General features: G+C 41.4%; 1 protein-coding gene across 2 annotated transcripts in view; it reads left to right on the top strand.

Moving 5' to 3' along the window:
- Window positions 1-1,127: 1,127 nt before the first annotated feature.
- The window catches only part of sgip1a (SH3GL interacting endocytic adaptor 1a), a 54,138-nt gene continuing 36,938 nt past the window's right edge, over window positions 1,128-18,327 (top strand). The window contains exons 1-2 of one of the 2 annotated variants that reach the window (XM_084012260.1): window positions 1,128-1,212; window positions 2,005-2,049. In XM_084012260.1, coding sequence (XP_083868386.1) covers window positions 2,040-2,049 — 10 coding nt within the window. In that variant the 5' untranslated portion in view covers window positions 1,128-1,212; window positions 2,005-2,039. Of the gene's footprint in view, window positions 1,213-1,568; window positions 2,050-18,327 lie in introns of those variants that run through there. The other variant, XM_084012259.1, reaches the window with a different exon arrangement.

Below are 18,327 nucleotides of genomic sequence, written 5' to 3'. Positions count from 1 at the left end.
ACAACGTTCAGCTAGTAGTGAAAATGACTATCAAGTTCTCTTTCGGTTCCATTTGAAATATAAGTAAAACCTGTAGACTGAGTAGATGAGGGCTTCCTGGAGATTGACTAGAAATGTTCCCATGTAAGATTCTCTGACAAAATAACTATTTATTTTATTATTATTAATTATTTTACTATTTAAGTGCTACATTATTTATCTGAATATGCTTTAATTACTTAATAAATTACTTTTTGTGCATTTTATTCTTTATATAATCTTACTTTTATCAAATAATTTCTTTGTCTACCATGCAAAACTGCTAAATATATCAAAATGTAATATTCGGTAACTTCTGTTTATACTGAAAGAAAAATGAATCCGTCTTTGTGGCCATATGTATTTTATTGCTTTCATTGCTACATGATACACAATAGGGAGTACTACTGTGATTACGATGACTTTTACTACGATTACAACAAACAATCAAAATTATAATCCTAGCAGTAGTACACTTATAACAGCAGTCTAAAATGACTTCCTGCATTCAGCGCTGTTACATTTGTAGATGTTTAGTTGTTTGGTTAAGTATCACTTCACTGTTTAATTTGTTGTTGTTGTTGTTTTGAAGGTTTGCCTAATTGTCAGTCTCCTCTGCTCTTTGGTCACATAAACAATCGCCCCCTCCCTCCCTCTCTTTCTCTCTCTCTCTGCACCCTCTCATAGAAAATTAATCGGCACACACACACACAAACACGAGCGCACGCCCCTCTCTGGGGGCTGTTCTATCATTGGCCCTTCCTGCTTGTTGGTTGCAGCTCCAGCCTGCGTTGCCATGACGTCACGCTGATCGATCCGGGTCCCGGTGCAGTGGGAATGCACAGAGACAGAAAAGGACAGCGGAGTGAAGCAGACTGGCAGAGAGAGGGGAAGGTGGGAGGGAACAGGGAGAGGAGGAGAGAAAGAGAGGGCAGAGTGAAACCACACCTCATTCTAAGGAAGGCGGAACACAGGCAGCCACACAAACAGCCACTACAGGAATAGTCACTCTGCCGGAGGGTGCAGGGCAAAATATTTTGTGCAGTGGTGTGTTATTATAGGGCCTGTGCAGTGTACGTCCTCAGCATGGGTTGTCACACCTGCAAGTTACTCTCCCTGTGAGCAAATAATTAATCATCATCAGTCATTCACCATTTGGCAGGCTCGTCACGACACACACTGCACTGACATAAGGTAGGGTGTAGGGGAGGGGTGAGTGTGGGTGTGTGTTTGTAGTTGACGTGTATCCTCTGTATTTACTCTCTACATGTCTGGTGACTTTTTGTGTGCCTCTATTTGGATGTGTAAACATATATATGTATTTAGCGTACATGCCAAAGTATTTGTCAAGCTAGAGCGGTTACTAATGTAGAGTCCTCTTGGGCCATGGTGTCAGGAGACTCAAGCTGTAAGCCATGTGACTCCACAAAAAGCTGCAGGGATTGGCTGAGTCCATCTCTGACCTCAGCAAACTGACTCCGCCCCTTTCTCCACACTACCACCTCCCCCTGCCAAACACAATTACACACACACACATAACCCTCCTCTGAGTCTCTCCACCTCCCTCCCTCTCTCTCTCTACCCTGCCTCTTTTATTTATTTTTTTCCTCCAGTTAGCTTTTCCCCCACCTCTCAGCATCCTCTGCTGAATGTGTAGGTTAGAGCCGCAGTAGCAGCAGCAGCAGCAGCAGTAGCAGTAGCAGCATCCATGGCTTAAGCTGCAGCTCTGATCGGCAGCTAGCGCAGCCAGGCCCCTACCCCTCCTCTCTCCTGTCTCTCTCTTTCTATCTCTCTGTATCTCTCTCTCTCTCTCCCTCCTGGGCTAGTTGACAGGCAACGTCTGGGGGTGTTGGAGGCTCACAGTTAGCCAGGGCGTTAGCCACATGCACACGGCTGCTCTGCTGCCCATCAATTCTACTGTATCTCTCTGGTAACCGGGGACTTCTTCTCTTCTCCCCCTCCCCACGCCTCCTGCTTTAATTTCAGGCTCATTGGAGATAGAGGAATGCAAATCTGCAACCATGATGGAAGGTAAGATGATTTTTTTTTGTGATGTTGTCCCTGTTATTCAGGGTAATCCCCCTTTATGTCCTTGTCCTACAGCGCTTCATCTGCTGTCAAGTGTGTATGTGTTTGTGGGGTTCAAATGTCATATGCTACCCTGCTATTTTGAGTGCATACATTCTGGTGACTTGGATGTTATTCCAAGGAAAAGGGCACAGCCACTGAATTTCTGTCACAGAGGTACAATGGCGAGGCTAATTGAACCGTGTGTACCTTTTGTGAGAGTGTGTGTGTGTATATGTCTGAGTACCCCCCACCCCCCGTTTTCCCGCTTCCCACCGTAAAGGATTATTTGGATTTATTGTGCAGGAGGGCTTATGTGCCCAGCTGGCTCACTTGTATAAATTCTCTTTGTATGGTGTACTCTGAAACACATGCACTGACACATGCATACACACTCAGTACTAAATGACTCTGCTGTCTATCTGCGCACACTGCATTCCATTTTTACCCAGCGTTTGCGTGTGGATTGCATATCTGTACGGGTGGGTGGGTGAGTGCATGTATTCGTACCCACCCATTGTTGGACTGATCCATCTCTGCTGGGTTCAGCCTAGTGAGGAAAAAGAGAACTTATGCTTGTTTTAGTTTCATGTCCCTTTAATTGATGACATCATCAAGGGGGAAAGCCAGTGATGGAGGGATGAATCCCTACAGCTCTGCAGCTAGCGCACGAAAGCCTCCGTCCATTCATCCGTCTATCTATCCAGCCATCCGTTTCACATGATATCTCTTATTTCTTAGTTTTTATATTTTTCAGACATCCTAAATGAACGGTCATTTGCAATTTGTTTGAACAGAGCAACCATATACGTTGACTCTTCCTGAATCAACCTTGGATTATGTAAGCTCACATAGTCCTTGATACATGGGCAACATTTTGAGGTAGTGAACATGGGGAAATATGTGTAGGTCACTATTGCTTACCCCTGTTCACCCCCCTGTAGTTTACGTGCATTCCCTCCTAAGTGGTTATTTTTTTGTCTGTGCTCCAAAAAACCTTGACTAATTTGTCACTCAAGCCTATTTATTCTGCTGCATTAAGCTCAACCTCCTTGTGTTTGTGTATATCTGTGTCCGTCTATCAGTAAAAGGAGTTATGTTATTGCTGCCGGGTCATATGTTGTTGGCTAGTGATTTCACACTAGAGAACAATAAATGTTGTATCATGTCATAGATGTCTTAGTCACAAAGTAGCCATGCTGTGAAGTTACGAGTGGATTTAAAGAGTGGGCAGGAACCTATATGTTTATTATGAAGTCAGAAAGTTAATTTCTAGCAGTATGAACTTGGACAATAATTGTCAGCTATATAGAATCAGAATCCTAAAGCACGCAATCATAACAGCATCATTGTTTTTCACACACACGTCATTGTACGAAGCTGCTCCGTAGGTTATAATTTAGATGATGACCATGATACAAGAGGCTACGCCCTTTCTGCCCATGTCAAAGTTAGGACAGTTCTGTATTTGTACCACACAATCACCGTATGCCCAACAATGTCTAATAATGCTCATGCTGGCTACACAGGCACAGATGCACGATAGATCATTTTAAATATTGGATCTCTCATGGTGATAAACGGACAACACAATGATCGGTAGTTAATGATCAACCCAAAGTTATTCAGGGTTTTCCTTTTGGTGTTTGGTTTAGGATATCATGGTCTTCAAGGTACATCACACAGCGTTGATCAGTACACTATAGTGATAGTGGTATGGTCTCACAGTTGTGTTGATAGGAATCTAGGTAATCTCTATCTGTTTTCTGTGTCAGGGCACAGCAGCATACACATCTTACATTTCTATTTGGTGTGCAGTGTTGAATGTCCAAATTTTGGGAAGCAGAAACAGAATTGATACAGATTGAACAGTGTCAAGAATTTTGGTTTACTTAAACAGTAAAATGACGAGCTAATCTTCTGTTCCCCCTCTCCCCTGGCTGCAAGTGTGCTGTCCTGTCATCCACTGCATTTGTCACGAGCCAAGTTGTTAGGTAACAGTTGGGAAGAAAATAGACCGTCTGCAAACTGCTTCCCGTCCATTAGCGTGGCTAGCACAGGCTTAGCATGGACTGTGTGAGGGCAGGATTACAGTCAGGTGTTAAAATTGGATGCTAATCCTTGTTAGCTCTGCTTTTTAAAGCCCCATGTCATGGCCAGCGTGGCTGTGCCTGAGTAACGCACATGGTAGAAGACATGGGGTAAATACATAATTTTAGTTCAAAGGGAGAGAGTATTCAGTCAGAATTCGTGATGAAAATCTTTATCCCTCAAGACACTATATGGCAAAAATCTTAAAAAGCATTTTTCTGTGCAATTTTCTCTTCTCTCCCCCTATAATTTACAGTCTAATAGCAATTTCTGTGATCATTTGCTATGCATTTATAACCTTTAGATTGAAATGGACCCATGGCATTTTCTGTAGCACAACCATTATGAAAAAGTCAACATAGTAATAAGAATAGTGCTATCAGTCGCTTGTTCGTATTTCTTCAGTGTGTTGTTGCAGAGTTTGTTTTTACTCCAACCAACAGTTTTGTGGGTTGTAATGAACACTGCAGCCTCCTGCGGCCACGAGCAGGGCTTCAGACTGGTAGTCTTGTTAATCCTCGTTAGTAGCAGCAGGAATCAGACTCACAGGGAGGCCCGGTACTTGGAGCTTTTCCGACTGAAACCTGGATAAACCCTTGACTGGAATGTTGCAGTTGAGGGCAGAGAGGACACAAGGTCATATGGTGGGCTTCCCTTCATTCCTTTAACATTCTATTACCTGACTTTATATGAAATATAATGATTTGTTGCTTTTGTGATGACGGCCAAGTAGGGGAACTCAAATACTAAATGATATCAGTATTATTGTTATCCTGTTTTTGCTATGATACAATTAAAAGATCATCTCTTTCAATTGAGTTGTAATGAAGATCTTTGGGAAACCAGTGTGTGTTGCTTATGGTTCTAGTGCCAGCACTAAGACTATAGATTAAGATTAACCATCACAAGTATCAATGTTTTTTGCCCAAACCCTGCTGGTATGAAAAATTAGGGTTGGTGGTCATTATCATGTATTCCATTTTTTCTCTTTCAAAGCCCTCAACTACATTAGTATCTTCTGCAACACAAACTCACTGAAACAACATTGGTGATGTTTCAAACATCTGAAATGGAGTTAAAATGTCATATTGGACTGTGTAGGGTAATAAAACGTATAACTGTTCTACCCGAACGGACACATAGTGTCTTTGTATTACCAGAAAAGATACCTGACTTCCAGAAGCCTTGGAAAACGTGATGTCAAATAGTCAGCATTATCTCAGGGCAACTCTGCTCAATATACCATGGCCTCCAATAGGCTCTAACTTTTGAAGGATTCTGCCGCCATATGGTTTCCCCGGTAACGACTGTGAGGCTGACTCATGTCTGTCTTGATAATGAGCTGGGCAGAGGCTCCCACGTGTTGATTTCCATCGATTTGTGAATAAATAGGTATTTGGTGGGTTGACGTGGGCACAGAAACCTGAAGGATGTTCTACCAGATATGTGAAAACATTGTTAAAGGTATATTTCCTTTTGAACCACTCTGAGCAAGGATTGTTATGGTGCTCCGTGTTGCAGACCAAAATGAGTAATTAAATGTCATGCTATTGGCCCAAACAAATAACTCATGTGGGCTGATGCATCGGAAAGAGCCCTCCGTGGCCTAGCATAAATTTAGGACGGAATGAAAAAGCAGAGTGCCGTCTTTTGAGCTGAAATGCAGAATGTGGAATTGTCTCTCCCTGTTATACCTCACAGTTGGTGCCACATATTCTTCACCCTGAGTCATAGTTTGAGTCCATGTTGCCATGTATTAATGTAATCTGGTCCTCCATAGACACAGAAAAAATGTGCGTCACAATATTTTTAAGATTCTGGCAGGCTCATGGTATATCACTGTATTTGTTTCTTATTTTTCTGTCTTTCTTTTTAGCATGACACAGACTTTTATATGGCTAATAGTGGCTTATTGTACTGTCACAATTACATACAATAAAACACATTTTATAGCATCATGGTTATACTGAAGGCTTGATTACAATAGGGTTTGAGTAGCCTTGCAAAATTATATATTATATGAAGGAATCAGAATGCATGAAACCATTACAGAATGTAAATAATTGTTATTGTGCAAACTGCAAAGCAGTAAAAAAAGAACTTAAAAATAAATAGACGTGCCAATTACTTTAACATTGCTTCCTTTTCAAAACAAAATATTTCAAGATGGTTGGATAAACTAACTGACGTAGACCACACGTCTGCTGTTGCAGAAAAGTGGGCAACACCGCTCCCAGCTTGCTTTGATGTTGTTGGTATGATGTTGGGATGGCAGTTTAGCAGTACCTAAAGCAGCTTTTTAATCATTGCTCTGAAACCTGTCTTTTTCGAGTGTCTGTCATTGGACCATGTCCTTGTATATGTGAAATGTTTTTGTGTTTGTGATATCCCTTCACCACTTGTTTTTCCTGGCATATGCACTGCCTCAAGCAAATGCCACTTCAAGCGATATCTGACCCTTTGACTTCGCTGTTTCACTGGTGCTACTAATTGATTGCCTTGAGTCTGACGACCATAATTGTGGTCTGTCTTCCAAAACATGTTTGAAGTGACAGAGTAAGTTGCTAGCGTTAGCACCCTCTGGCAACAACATTGGCTATGACTTCCAAACAGCACACAGCTCCTCTTTTGGGTACAACTTTTGGTGCACATCCCATCTCTCTTTCTTCATCCTCCACCTATCTTTCCTCTTCTTGAATATGCCACCCTGATGGAGCCTCTTCCAGATGGTTACAGACTGTTATGCTACTAGCTAACAACTCTAATGGTACCCAGCATGCTGTTTGGAAGTGTAAATTTGTAAATGTACAACTATTATTATTATTATTATTATTATTATTATTATTATTATTATTATTATTATTATTATTATATTAAGTCCTACAAATTGTTAATTTGACATAAATTGGTGTGTGCCATTGTGTTTGACCATGTTAAAGAACGTTCATTTTGGATTATTAAGTTAGTTACATTCAATTATAACCACAAGTGAGACAGGTACACAGTTGACATTCTGTATGCTTGAAGAGCACAGTAGGAATGGCTGTAGGCATGTTCCTTCTTGTGTGTCCAAATAATAACTGAACATTCAGATTCAGATCAAATAGCATTAATGTCCCCGTGGCAACTTGCTTCACAGAGAGTAGTCAAAGACATACTATACATCACAACACAGAAGAAGATGAAATATAGTTTGTTTAAATAACCCGTAGCAGGTGGAACATAGGACAATCTGTATCTGCGCTATCTTTGGAGAGTCTAAACCTCCGCCGTGGAAGCATCTGGAACTCTATAAAGGATGTTTGGAGTGTCCAAAACTGTAGTGTGTGCCGTTGAGATGACCCTCACTCAGTACAGGTGCTGAAAGTCGCTAAGGGTAGCACCAGTTGGTGATAAACAGAACTTGACGATATTTTTCAGTTTGTTCCTATTTTCAAGACGAAGACTTTCAAACTATTGACATGCTACCTCAGGTGGAAAAATAATTAAAAGCCTACATGCTTTCCATCTGTGCACCAATTAATGAGAGACAGTGTTAATTGCAATGTTGAAATATGTACAAAGGAGTGACAAGGATACTTCAGACTTTTGTTTCTGGAAGGAAGTAACTGATGTTCCTAATAATAACTTAAGTGTGTTCATCAGGCAACGCTGGCGCGAAAAACGTGTGCATGTTCAGTCATCAAAGAGCATGTTCTTGTGTGTCTTCTTCATTGTTGGATATGTCGCAGTAGAATGGGTCCATTGTGACTCTGCTTCACAATGACTTTGACACCGACCCAAATCAACTTTCCCACAACAACGACATGCAGGGACAGAGAATCAGCAGAGGAGGAGACAAAGGGAAAGCCTTTAAAATCAGTCTGCTTGGTCTGGTTTACACTGTTCCTAACACCATATTCATTCATAGACCCAGTAGCACAACAACTTCACAACAGCCCTCCAAATTCCACCTTTGTGCACAGACACAATCTCTCTCACACACACACACACACACACACACACACACACACACACACACACACACACACACACACACACACACACACACACACACAGAGAGAGAGATAAGCTTATGTAATGATGCCCAAGACATGTTTGTGTAATCTAGTGGCAGCTGGTGGAAGATCAGGTTCTCTAACATTGTAATCAAACTGCTTCCTTCAACGACATATCAGATATAGAAAAATGCTTGCCAAAAATGTCATCAGATAACAATAAATTGTTAAACTGTATTTGTGTGTTGGGAAGGATCAAGCTTTAACGACGTAGAGTAATTAAAAATGAAAATCACTACATTGTAAAAGTATTTTCCCTGCAGTAGTTGCTTCTTATTATCCTATCTGTGCCATACTGGTTTACCTAAATTGAAACATAGCACAGAAAAAACAAACTAGAAGTAAACTAACAGACTGGGGATGCTGTTTTTCATCCTGAAAGGGCCCATGTAGAGATTAGAGGAGCCTGCTGTCAAAGCAGTAGGTGATCTGCTGTCAGAGATGTATGGTCTAATTTAATCCGTGGCTTCAGTTTTATCATAAAAAGACTGACTTGTGTTGTGGCGACTGCTGTTACACTGATGTCATCACTAAACTGGCACTGGAGGCTTTTGTCAGGTTCAGGGAAGTATCTGATGGCTCCATCAACAAACACAATTCAGAGAACCAATTCAATATAAGTCAGTGCCTGTTGATGCCGTTTGTTTATGCTGTTGTGTGAAACAATACACAAGTCTTATTTGTTGAGATGTTGATGCGAATATTGTGCTGTTTCGCTGACCCATCTTCCATGTGTCCTTTTCAGAAGAATCACAAGATGTGTTCAGGTCACAGCCTAGATCCTCTTTTAGCCTTACCAGGAGAAAGAAACAGGGAGACCTTGTAATACTCAAAGTCTTGAGGCTCAGTATCATACCGTTTAAAAAATTATACTTTCATATCCGTGTCTTACAGAGTGCATAGCAGATTGGAGAGCATTTCACATTACCCAGTTAGAGTAGAGACAATGAGAGAGACATTCTGAGATAGAAGCTGACACCAGCTGGGAGAGTCTCCTAGAAAGCCATTGCCTAGAAGAAGCAGGTAAACAAAATGAGTGGTGACAGAAAAGGAGATGAATTGAGTTAAAATGTCCAAGTAGCTAGAGCGTGGAAGAGATACACATAGAGCAGCAGTGTGTCAGAGACCCAGAGTGAGAGGGCAGTATAGTGAAAGGCATGTATTTTGTTACTTTCTCAGTTGTGTCTTTTTTGCACTCGGATCAGCTCATGTGGTGGGAAGGGGATTTAGAAATGATTAAAGTTAACCCTTCTGTACGACTGGACAATACATATTATATCTTTATTGTGATATGAGACTAGATATGGTTTTAGTCGTTTTGTAGTGTCGCCTAAGTGTTGTCTTTTCAGACTTTCAAAGGCTACTTTTTAATATTTTTAACATTCCGACTGTTTTGGCTGTTCTATTATTTCTAGTAAGTCATTATATCCACATTACTGATGATTATTTATTCAAAATTGTGTGAATATTTTGTGAAAGCATCAGTAGTCAACTCTACAATATTGTTGCAATATTGATATGGAGGTATTTGGAAAAATATATTGTCATATATATTCTACCCTTCTGTGTCTGGATTTGCATCTTGGTTCCAACTTGCAGCTTCTGGTATCCTCAACTCCTGTGTGTACAAACTATTGTGGATGGTGTACTAATGCATTGCTTTACTCAAGCCAAGTTGTCTTGTACTGTTCAGGTAGAAGCTTGTTCATATCAGTTATTCCATGTAAGCTGCTACATAAACCGAGTTAACATCACAGTGCTCTGGTGGCATCTCTGACTTCAATCTACCTCCACTCTTCCCATCATCTTCTGCCATGTCATCCCTTCTCCACCTGATAACCTTCCTCTTTCTTGAATGGTCCTTCACTATTCATCCCCTGAGTATCTCTTATGCCCTGCTGTCCCTCTTTTCTTTCCTGCACTATGTCCTCCAGCTGTCTTTTACATTATGGAAGCAGGGGGGGATAGACACGGTGGCAGGGAAACCCCTCAGGGCACTTGGATTTATTTGGCCTTGTAATATTAATGTGCTTCTCTGTATAATGTATTCAGCTCCCAAGCTGACTGTTAGTGCTTGGCTCAATCTCCTTCGACTATACTTATTAATGAATAAACATGAAATATTATTGGATTAGATGTGTGGGTTCTTTTGTGCAATAAACATCAGAATACATGATCATTATGAGAATTTAGGCACTCAATGCCATGTTTTTTCGAGTACCAACTACATTAAAATTGCATCAGATACTTCAATTAATGATTTCCTTAGTTTCCCAGAATACCTTTCACCAAGCCCCATGTAAACCACATGACTTATTCTGTGATAGGTGAAATGCTGTAGGCAGAATTAGAAGTTTACAAAAATCTGATGATAAATTAATGATAAATTGCCAATTGTTCCCCCATTTCTCAAACTATTATGTGTCTTATCTGAATTCCCTTTGAGTAAGGTGAAGAAAATAGCATCTCTTTTTTGTTAAACTGGTTTTATCCTAATTTTGCTTGATTCTGGAAGCAGACATGAATATCTGCATTGATATTTGAGCTGAAGTATATTCAACCTGACCTTCTGTGGGTGTAAGAAAAATTTCAGGGCAAAACAGCCCCTGAAATACAAGATAGAATGCTAACACCAATTGTTAAATGTTTCTTTTGAGGCTACAGTATTTTGTCCTCTCCTTCCTTCTTCCATTTCATGAAAAGTGTCCTCAGTGGTAGGTTTATTAGGAAAAGTGGCATTGTATTCGCCCATGTATGTGTGACAAATCCCCTCTTTGCCATATCTGTGGACGTGTCTGGGTCTAGCACTCTATGTGTATTTTTACTGTATGGCTACGAGCCAGACCAGTGCAAACAGATGTCAGTTTCAATCAGCCGAGGATGCACTAGCACAGTGACGCAGAGACACAGCTACAGGAAGAGATTAGCAGCGTTTAGATTGGTACTGGTTGGGTTGAACGATGTAGTAATGAGGGGGGGAATGAGAGGTTGCAAAGAGAGCGGTATTTAGGCGAAGAGAAATGTGATTCATGCAAGAGGGATGAACTGAGTGTTTTGAGAATGTGATTAAAAAGAGACGTACGCAGAAAAAACGCAGCATTTGTAGACGTGTCTCGCCAGCTGTGTTTGCCATGTTTTCAGGCTCATACTGTTTGCATGGATGGTTTCTGTTTGTGTGCGTGTGAGGTTTTACATGTGTGTACTTTCTATGTACATTAGGTTGTAGGCTTGGTTACCTTCAGGCTACTGAATGAGCTGAAGGGAAAAAAATACCTCAGCATTCTTGCTTGCAAGAGTATTTGAATACATTGGAATTCAGTATGTTTCAGTGTACCTTGCATTTTTATTGAGGAGTATCAACCAGTCATGGGCAACATCTCTGAGTGTGTTGTCTCTGAGACAGTCTTGGATGACATGCAGCAAAGGGGCTGCAGGTCGGAATCAAACCCGACCTGAACTAAGGACTCAGCCTACTTAATCGCCCATTTTTTTATGATATGAAAATGTCTATTAAATTCTCTGTACAAACCCACCAGCTATGAGAACAGTTTGACCACAGACTGTAACAGTTGAGCCACTGCTTCAGGGAATGTGTGTATTTTGCAGTCGTTTTGTTGCAGTATGTGCAGTTTAATTTGCACATTGACCTCATTATCAGGATTTACTTCTGCACACAACACACATGTGTTTACATCAATGGATGTACCCATAAAGGTGTGCATGTTTATGTATGTGAGATCACAAATGGTGCTGCAGAGACGGCCCTTCTGCCAGCCGTTATCCCAGCAGCGATCAGATGGGTGACTCATACCAGATAGGATTTCATTAGCAGACATCAGACCTTCCACAGAATAGAGGAGCCATTGATTTTCACCATATCAGCGGGGAGGGAGGCAGGGGGGAGAGAAATGGGAGGCAGGGAGACATGGGAGTTTGAGCTGCGGCGAAAAAAACTGCACATCAGTGAAACTAAACCACACACTACAAAGCACCTGTCAATGGTAGTCCCACTGTAAGACATTGTTGAGGAGTACTGAATTGTGTCTATAATGAAAGATGGCCACAAAGGATTGATGAGTCATTTTTATTTGAATATCTTTAAGCAAATCATTACGATTCACCAGGGGAAGATGAAGAGGGAGCCTCCTTTTCTGCACATTTCTACAGAAAACGGTTGCCCTTATGGACAGTGCACCTCGTGAACCCTGCTGCACATCAGCTTCTGTGGTTTGGGTCTCTGACATTCACAATTACAGTTTGTTGTAGCAGTAATTGTTTTCACAGCATGCATCCTCAGAGGAGTTCCTTCACATTCGCCCCCAGACTGTTCTCGAACGTGTCATGATTCCAATTACTTTTATTTTCCGTGTGGTTGTACTATAATCAAACATTGTCATAAACAAAAGGAAGTGGGTTGACAGAAAGAGAGATTAATTTTTACTGTGTGAATAGTTCTTGAAGAATGAATTCTGTCTGCTGTCTGAGCACAGTGCAGAGTATTGGCCATCCATTGGAACACACAAACAGGAACCCACATGCAACAGACCATGAACATAAACGAAGCACAGAGTTTGGATTACAACACAGACACAGTGGGACTTCATTCTCTGATCAGGACAATATTAATTCACTGAATATTTACTTAGCAAATAGGTCTAGTTGCTTGCGGCTCTATTAATGTTCTGAATGTCATATAGAGAATGTCATATATAAAGTCAGCATTAGAGACGTGACAGCTGACAAAAGCCAGAAAGGAAAGATTAATAGATTAGACAGTTCTATATCAAACTGCTTCCAAATACATCACTTTACACAGCACAGATTACTCAGAATTGTCAGTATAAGGCAAAATTATTTGACATGTTTATCCCTTGCCAGCCAGTACAGGAAAGAAAATACAGTGAGAGAGGAGTGGGAAATAAATGCAGGGCTTGAAGACCTCCGGCACGGTGCCGGAAATCCGGCGTAGCAATATTTTGGTGAAGTGTTTTTTTTTTTTTTTTTAACTGTAACCAGTCGTTTAAAGTGATAGTTCCAACTACCAATGGTACTCAAGGTAACCAAGGAGTTATAGCCAATCAGAGCAGAGTAGGGCGGGCCTTAAGTTTCCAGGCACCTCGGACCGGGACAACGTAGCCAGAGCGATTGATAACATCAGCCCAAAGGCAGCCCTGCACACTTTTCATTCAGACAAACTAATGCGACTGCCACAGTTGTTAGATTTCATCAATGAGACCAACATTAATCTAATAAAAAGAATTTAACCAGCCAGCGGCAAACCTCTAAAAGCGTGCGGATAAGTTACTTGGCTCGTTTTTCTCCCCCGGGATGACGACAGAGGTTGGCCCTGGGCGATCAGATCAGTAGACCGGCGCTGCCGCCGCTGTGACAGCCGTTGCAGTAAAAAATAGTGACGTTTGTCTGTGCCCCCTCCCGCTCTGAGATTTGGTTTCGCCCACCTTGCCGGACCTGCGCTTCTCTACTGTCTCTCCCGGTCTCTCCCGGTCTCTCCCCGCATCAGCGGTGGTATGAAGAAAGCACGCGAAAAAAAGCAAAAGAATAAAAGTATCTTCCCAACAGGAGGTAGCTACTGCTAGGGCTCCAGTGCCACCACTCACGGTTGCCCCCCCCCCCCCCAGCCGGCGAGTTCGACAGTGCGTGCGCGTATAGCCCCGTTCACATACGTCGCTACTCGCCCGTCACTCGCTTTCTCGCTGAATTCTACTCGCTGGCAAAAAAAACTCACTGCCGCCGGCGGCGACTTCAAGCGACAACTCTCTGTGGAACTCTCTGTTGACGGCAACTGTCAATCATCTCTATTCTACATTGTGATTGGTACTCGCTTCACTCGCATCGCAGAAAGTTAAAATTATTTTATCTCCGATCGACCACATCACATCGCCTGTCCTGGTCCACATTCCGCTAGAACACATTCACATTCATTGACAGCTGTCTCTCAGAGATGGGCGAGTGACGACGTATGTGAACGAGGCTTCAGTCAAAACCAAAACACCAAGGAAGGCTAAGGAATAGTCACCCACTTTTATTATTATTATTATTATTATTATTATTATCATTATTAATAATAATAATAACAAACGAATTGTGTTTTAGTCATTTTTGTTCTCATCTTTTCTTGAATGCTTAAACTCCTCAACCCCATTTAGTATGTCAACATTTGTATCAGTACCAGCAGTTTGTAAGAAATTGGTCAGTAATTGATATGTCATATTTTGTTTCTCAGAATTCACCAAATTGATGCATTAAAATGAAATTATTCAAAATTTTCTCCCGGGGGGGCATGCCCCCGGACCCCCCTAGAGGATCGCAATCCCCCCACCATAGTCTCCAAAGATCCTGTGGGAAACACTACAAACCCATTTGTAATCGGGACAAAATACTTAAAGTTAGAGACAATTAAGGACCATGAGTCCTAACAAGAACACTTGCACACACTTTAATGTGTATTTTGTACACGTTCAAGACCCATTTTTATGCATTTTCTGAGTCGGTCAACTTTATTTTAGGCACAAACTATATATCTGGGCTGGTAAACCCAAACCTGCCGCAGTGGCTGGTGGCCAAAGAATATGTATATATATTATATACACACACCTGCTTCACAGGTGGAAATCTCAACCACCCCAATGTTCAACTCAAAGTTACGCCCTTGGTGATGCTAATTTCTGAGGTATTATACGTTAGCATTAAGCTAGCGGACTTTATGCTTAGTGATACTGGCTGTGTGTGTTTTGAATGTTGTTTCAAAACTATAATGTGGGTTTACTCTCAAAGTGCACCAGATTAATTCATTTAGATTGCAAATGTTCAGAATTTTCTTCTCCCCAATGCATAAAAAAATTTCAGGCACAGGATTTTTTCCTGCTTCAAGCCCTGTAAATGGGAGTGGATGTCAACTGTATTGAGGATTATTTTCAACCCCTTCTGATCCCACCTGCCAACCATAAACATTTTCTCAGAGATTCAATACGTCAATTTTATTATGGGGGCCGAGTGTGATCCATATTTGGTCATTGGACATCATTTCCAAAGTAAATGGGCTTCACATACCCATGCCGATAAAGCACAATTTGTTCATTATAAAAAGGGACAAAGCCTGGAGAAAGTTATTCCCATGATTTTACAATGATGTTAACCACTATCCATGTTAGTCCCCGTAGCCTTCTTGTCTTTTTTCTCATGACCCAAAGTTGAGCTTTTAAAAAAGTCTTTAAATATCGGCATAATGTGTCATCATTGAGGTTTGTTTTGGGTTGATTTGCATTTAAGACAAATACAGGATGTTCAAACTTTTCCACCCATGCTGAAAGCTCCCCCCCCCTAACATCACAAGGTTGTATTTTGTCGTTTCTTTTTACCCTGTGGCAAGTCATAAGGCTCTCTGCAAATAGTCTTATTTGCTAACTAAAATGGAGATTGCCACCCGGAACCATGAGAACCATACTTGAGAGGATGAACACTTCATGTCAAGTATTCTCCTAATGTTTTAACACAACATCACCATCTCCTTATCTCTCTTTGGCAATCATCTTTTGCACTTCTACTACTCAGCCAGTCCCTGTTGCTCTGTGTCTAAGATCATATCTAAACTGAATTGTGTGAGACGTTTACTTTTAGTGGCACAATTTTATTAGATGTCTACCTCAAAGATATCCGCATAGCTATAATCATCTCTTTGGTTCCTTAATAAAATATTTAAAAAGCATGCCTTTTGCTTTATTTCTGTGAAAATATTGCACTCTTCCAAAACATCATCAATATGGAAGGGTGTTTCATATTCTTTTTAATCACAGTGTGAGCCAGAGAACGGGGAGTAGGGTGTATTCTAGTAGTTTTAACCCTTTATACAGTCTCATTGAAGCACATCAATTGGGGTTCTGCATGGTACAAGCTTAAATGCATCTATTTCTGTGTTATCATTTGTGTGACTATACAACTGCTTCAGAACAGCTGCCTGATATACAGTAGAGTCACATTGTCCTCCATTTTGCATTACTTGGGTGCAGCAGTTGTATCAGGATTCTCCTGCAGTGGCCCCCTTTAGTTGTTTTAGAAGTACCAGCGTGTTACGTAACATGCAGTCACAAGGAACAATGCCCTTTTCTTCACTACCTTTAGCACAGCTTACACAATATGTGTACACAATGTAGGCAGCTCATACTGACAAAAAATATGTTGTCCTAACTGAGACATAGACAATGTGCAGTGCAGGTATTTATTGAAGCATTTATATATTTTTTCTTCTTTGTTTTTGTTCCCTTTAACCTATTTCTGTTGCTTTTTGCAAATTCTCACATGTTGTTAAAAAATAGCTAGTTCACGAGTATTTATTTAAAGTTATGCCTTTGCAAAGGCTGCACCTTGTGTGTTTACTCAGCGAGCCACAGCCAGCAGGACGATCCATGTTCTGCACTGTAACTTACCATGTTGAGATTATATCTTCAAGAATTCAGTGCATCTACCCACACCGTGGGGGTAGGTAGATACAGTCTGTAGCCGAAATTAACCTGCAGGTTATATAACATTTTCCATAACACCAGATTGCCGACCATTAGATTGACATTGGAATTGATGGTGTGTTCCCTCAAAGTGGTTCCAGATCTTGTGGTTCCCCATGTTTCTCCACATCCCCTCTCTTTTCTGCCTCTGAACATGTGCCACTCTCGCTCCCCCTCCCCCTCCTGTTCTTTGAGAGACAAACAGTACTCCACCTTTAAATGTTGTCACTCGTTCTTTATTTGCAGGACTATGACTGTGAGAAGATGCAGTGAGAGGTTTTGTGTTAATGAACCATAGACAGTCAGTACATTCCTTTGGCAACCAAAAGCTGACAAACCTATAATCTGGGTGTGAACAGTGGAGGGTGGATTCAGCGGTCTGCCTTAACCAAAATGAACTGAGATTAGATTTTAGGGAGGGAATAAGGCAGATGTAATCCACAGGAATTTGGGCCATCCTTTTAGGATCCTACTCCAATGACCGGAACAAGAGATGGAAGAGAAGTTAGAAAATGCGTTACTGATCTCATCCATTTTAACAAAAGGCTCGTCACTTCTGTGTCTCTTCAGCGTTTGCAGAGCTGACACTGTCGTCAGCTTCCTTTTCTCATTCCCTCCTCCTTTTTCTGTCCTCATTTTCATAATTGTTTTTTTCTACAAACAAAGTAATTTCCTGTGCTCCCCCGGAGCACATGGAAGGAGGACGTGACCTGGCTGCATTTGAGCTGCTGATACATATCAACTTTCTGTCAAGCCTCATCTGAACAAGACCACACACACACACACACACACACACACACACACACACACACACACACACACACACACACACACACACACACACACACACACACACACACACACACACATACATAATCTGACTGGCAATCTACTGTACGCCTCTATGCCTGTGTCCTCTCTTACTTGTCACATACACACATACTTACATGTCTTTATTATTGGCAAGCAGACCATACGCATAGCTGAATCATATAGCTGTCATGGTTACTGAAAGATGTCTGATTGGCTGCTGGGAAAGCACTGCTTAGAGTGACGCAGGAGTCTGTCCCCAAAGTCTTCTATGTCTCAGTAGTAGCCATCTTGTTTTTGTTTGTTTTTAATCCTGTTATTCTTTACCTTGAGAGAAAAGGCCTGTTAACCTGGGGGGGTAACCGCCATGTGGGTGCAGAGCAGAGAAACAGCCATGAGCTAGCCAGTGGGACACACACATTGGGACTCACCTGCATGAATTTGCACATGCAGCTAGATCAGATATTCATTCTCTACAATGGCCTCTTCACCCCTTGCCCAGGCCCAACTCCATACTAAAACTTCATTTTCATCTCAACTACACAGCTGTACAGTTTTGTGACTGCATCTTGCATGGTTGTGACGCTATCACATTCACAAAAATCTGGCTGACAGAAATATATATACACCTGGAAAACTACTACTACTACAAAACCCCTTCTGTCGAGTTCCCGCTACAGTATTTTGTCTAAAGACCATATTTTGCCATTATGACACACACAAAAAAAGTATGATAAAACCAATACCACATTCGCTGTTGCCGC

Source organism: Eutrigla gurnardus (assembly GCF_963514095.1).
Source record: "Eutrigla gurnardus genome assembly, chromosome: 6".
NCBI classification, from domain to species: Eukaryota; Metazoa; Chordata; class Actinopteri; order Perciformes; family Triglidae; genus Eutrigla; species Eutrigla gurnardus.
Note: the sequence above shows the minus strand (reverse complement) of the source record. Positions and strands in the feature narration are given on the sequence as shown.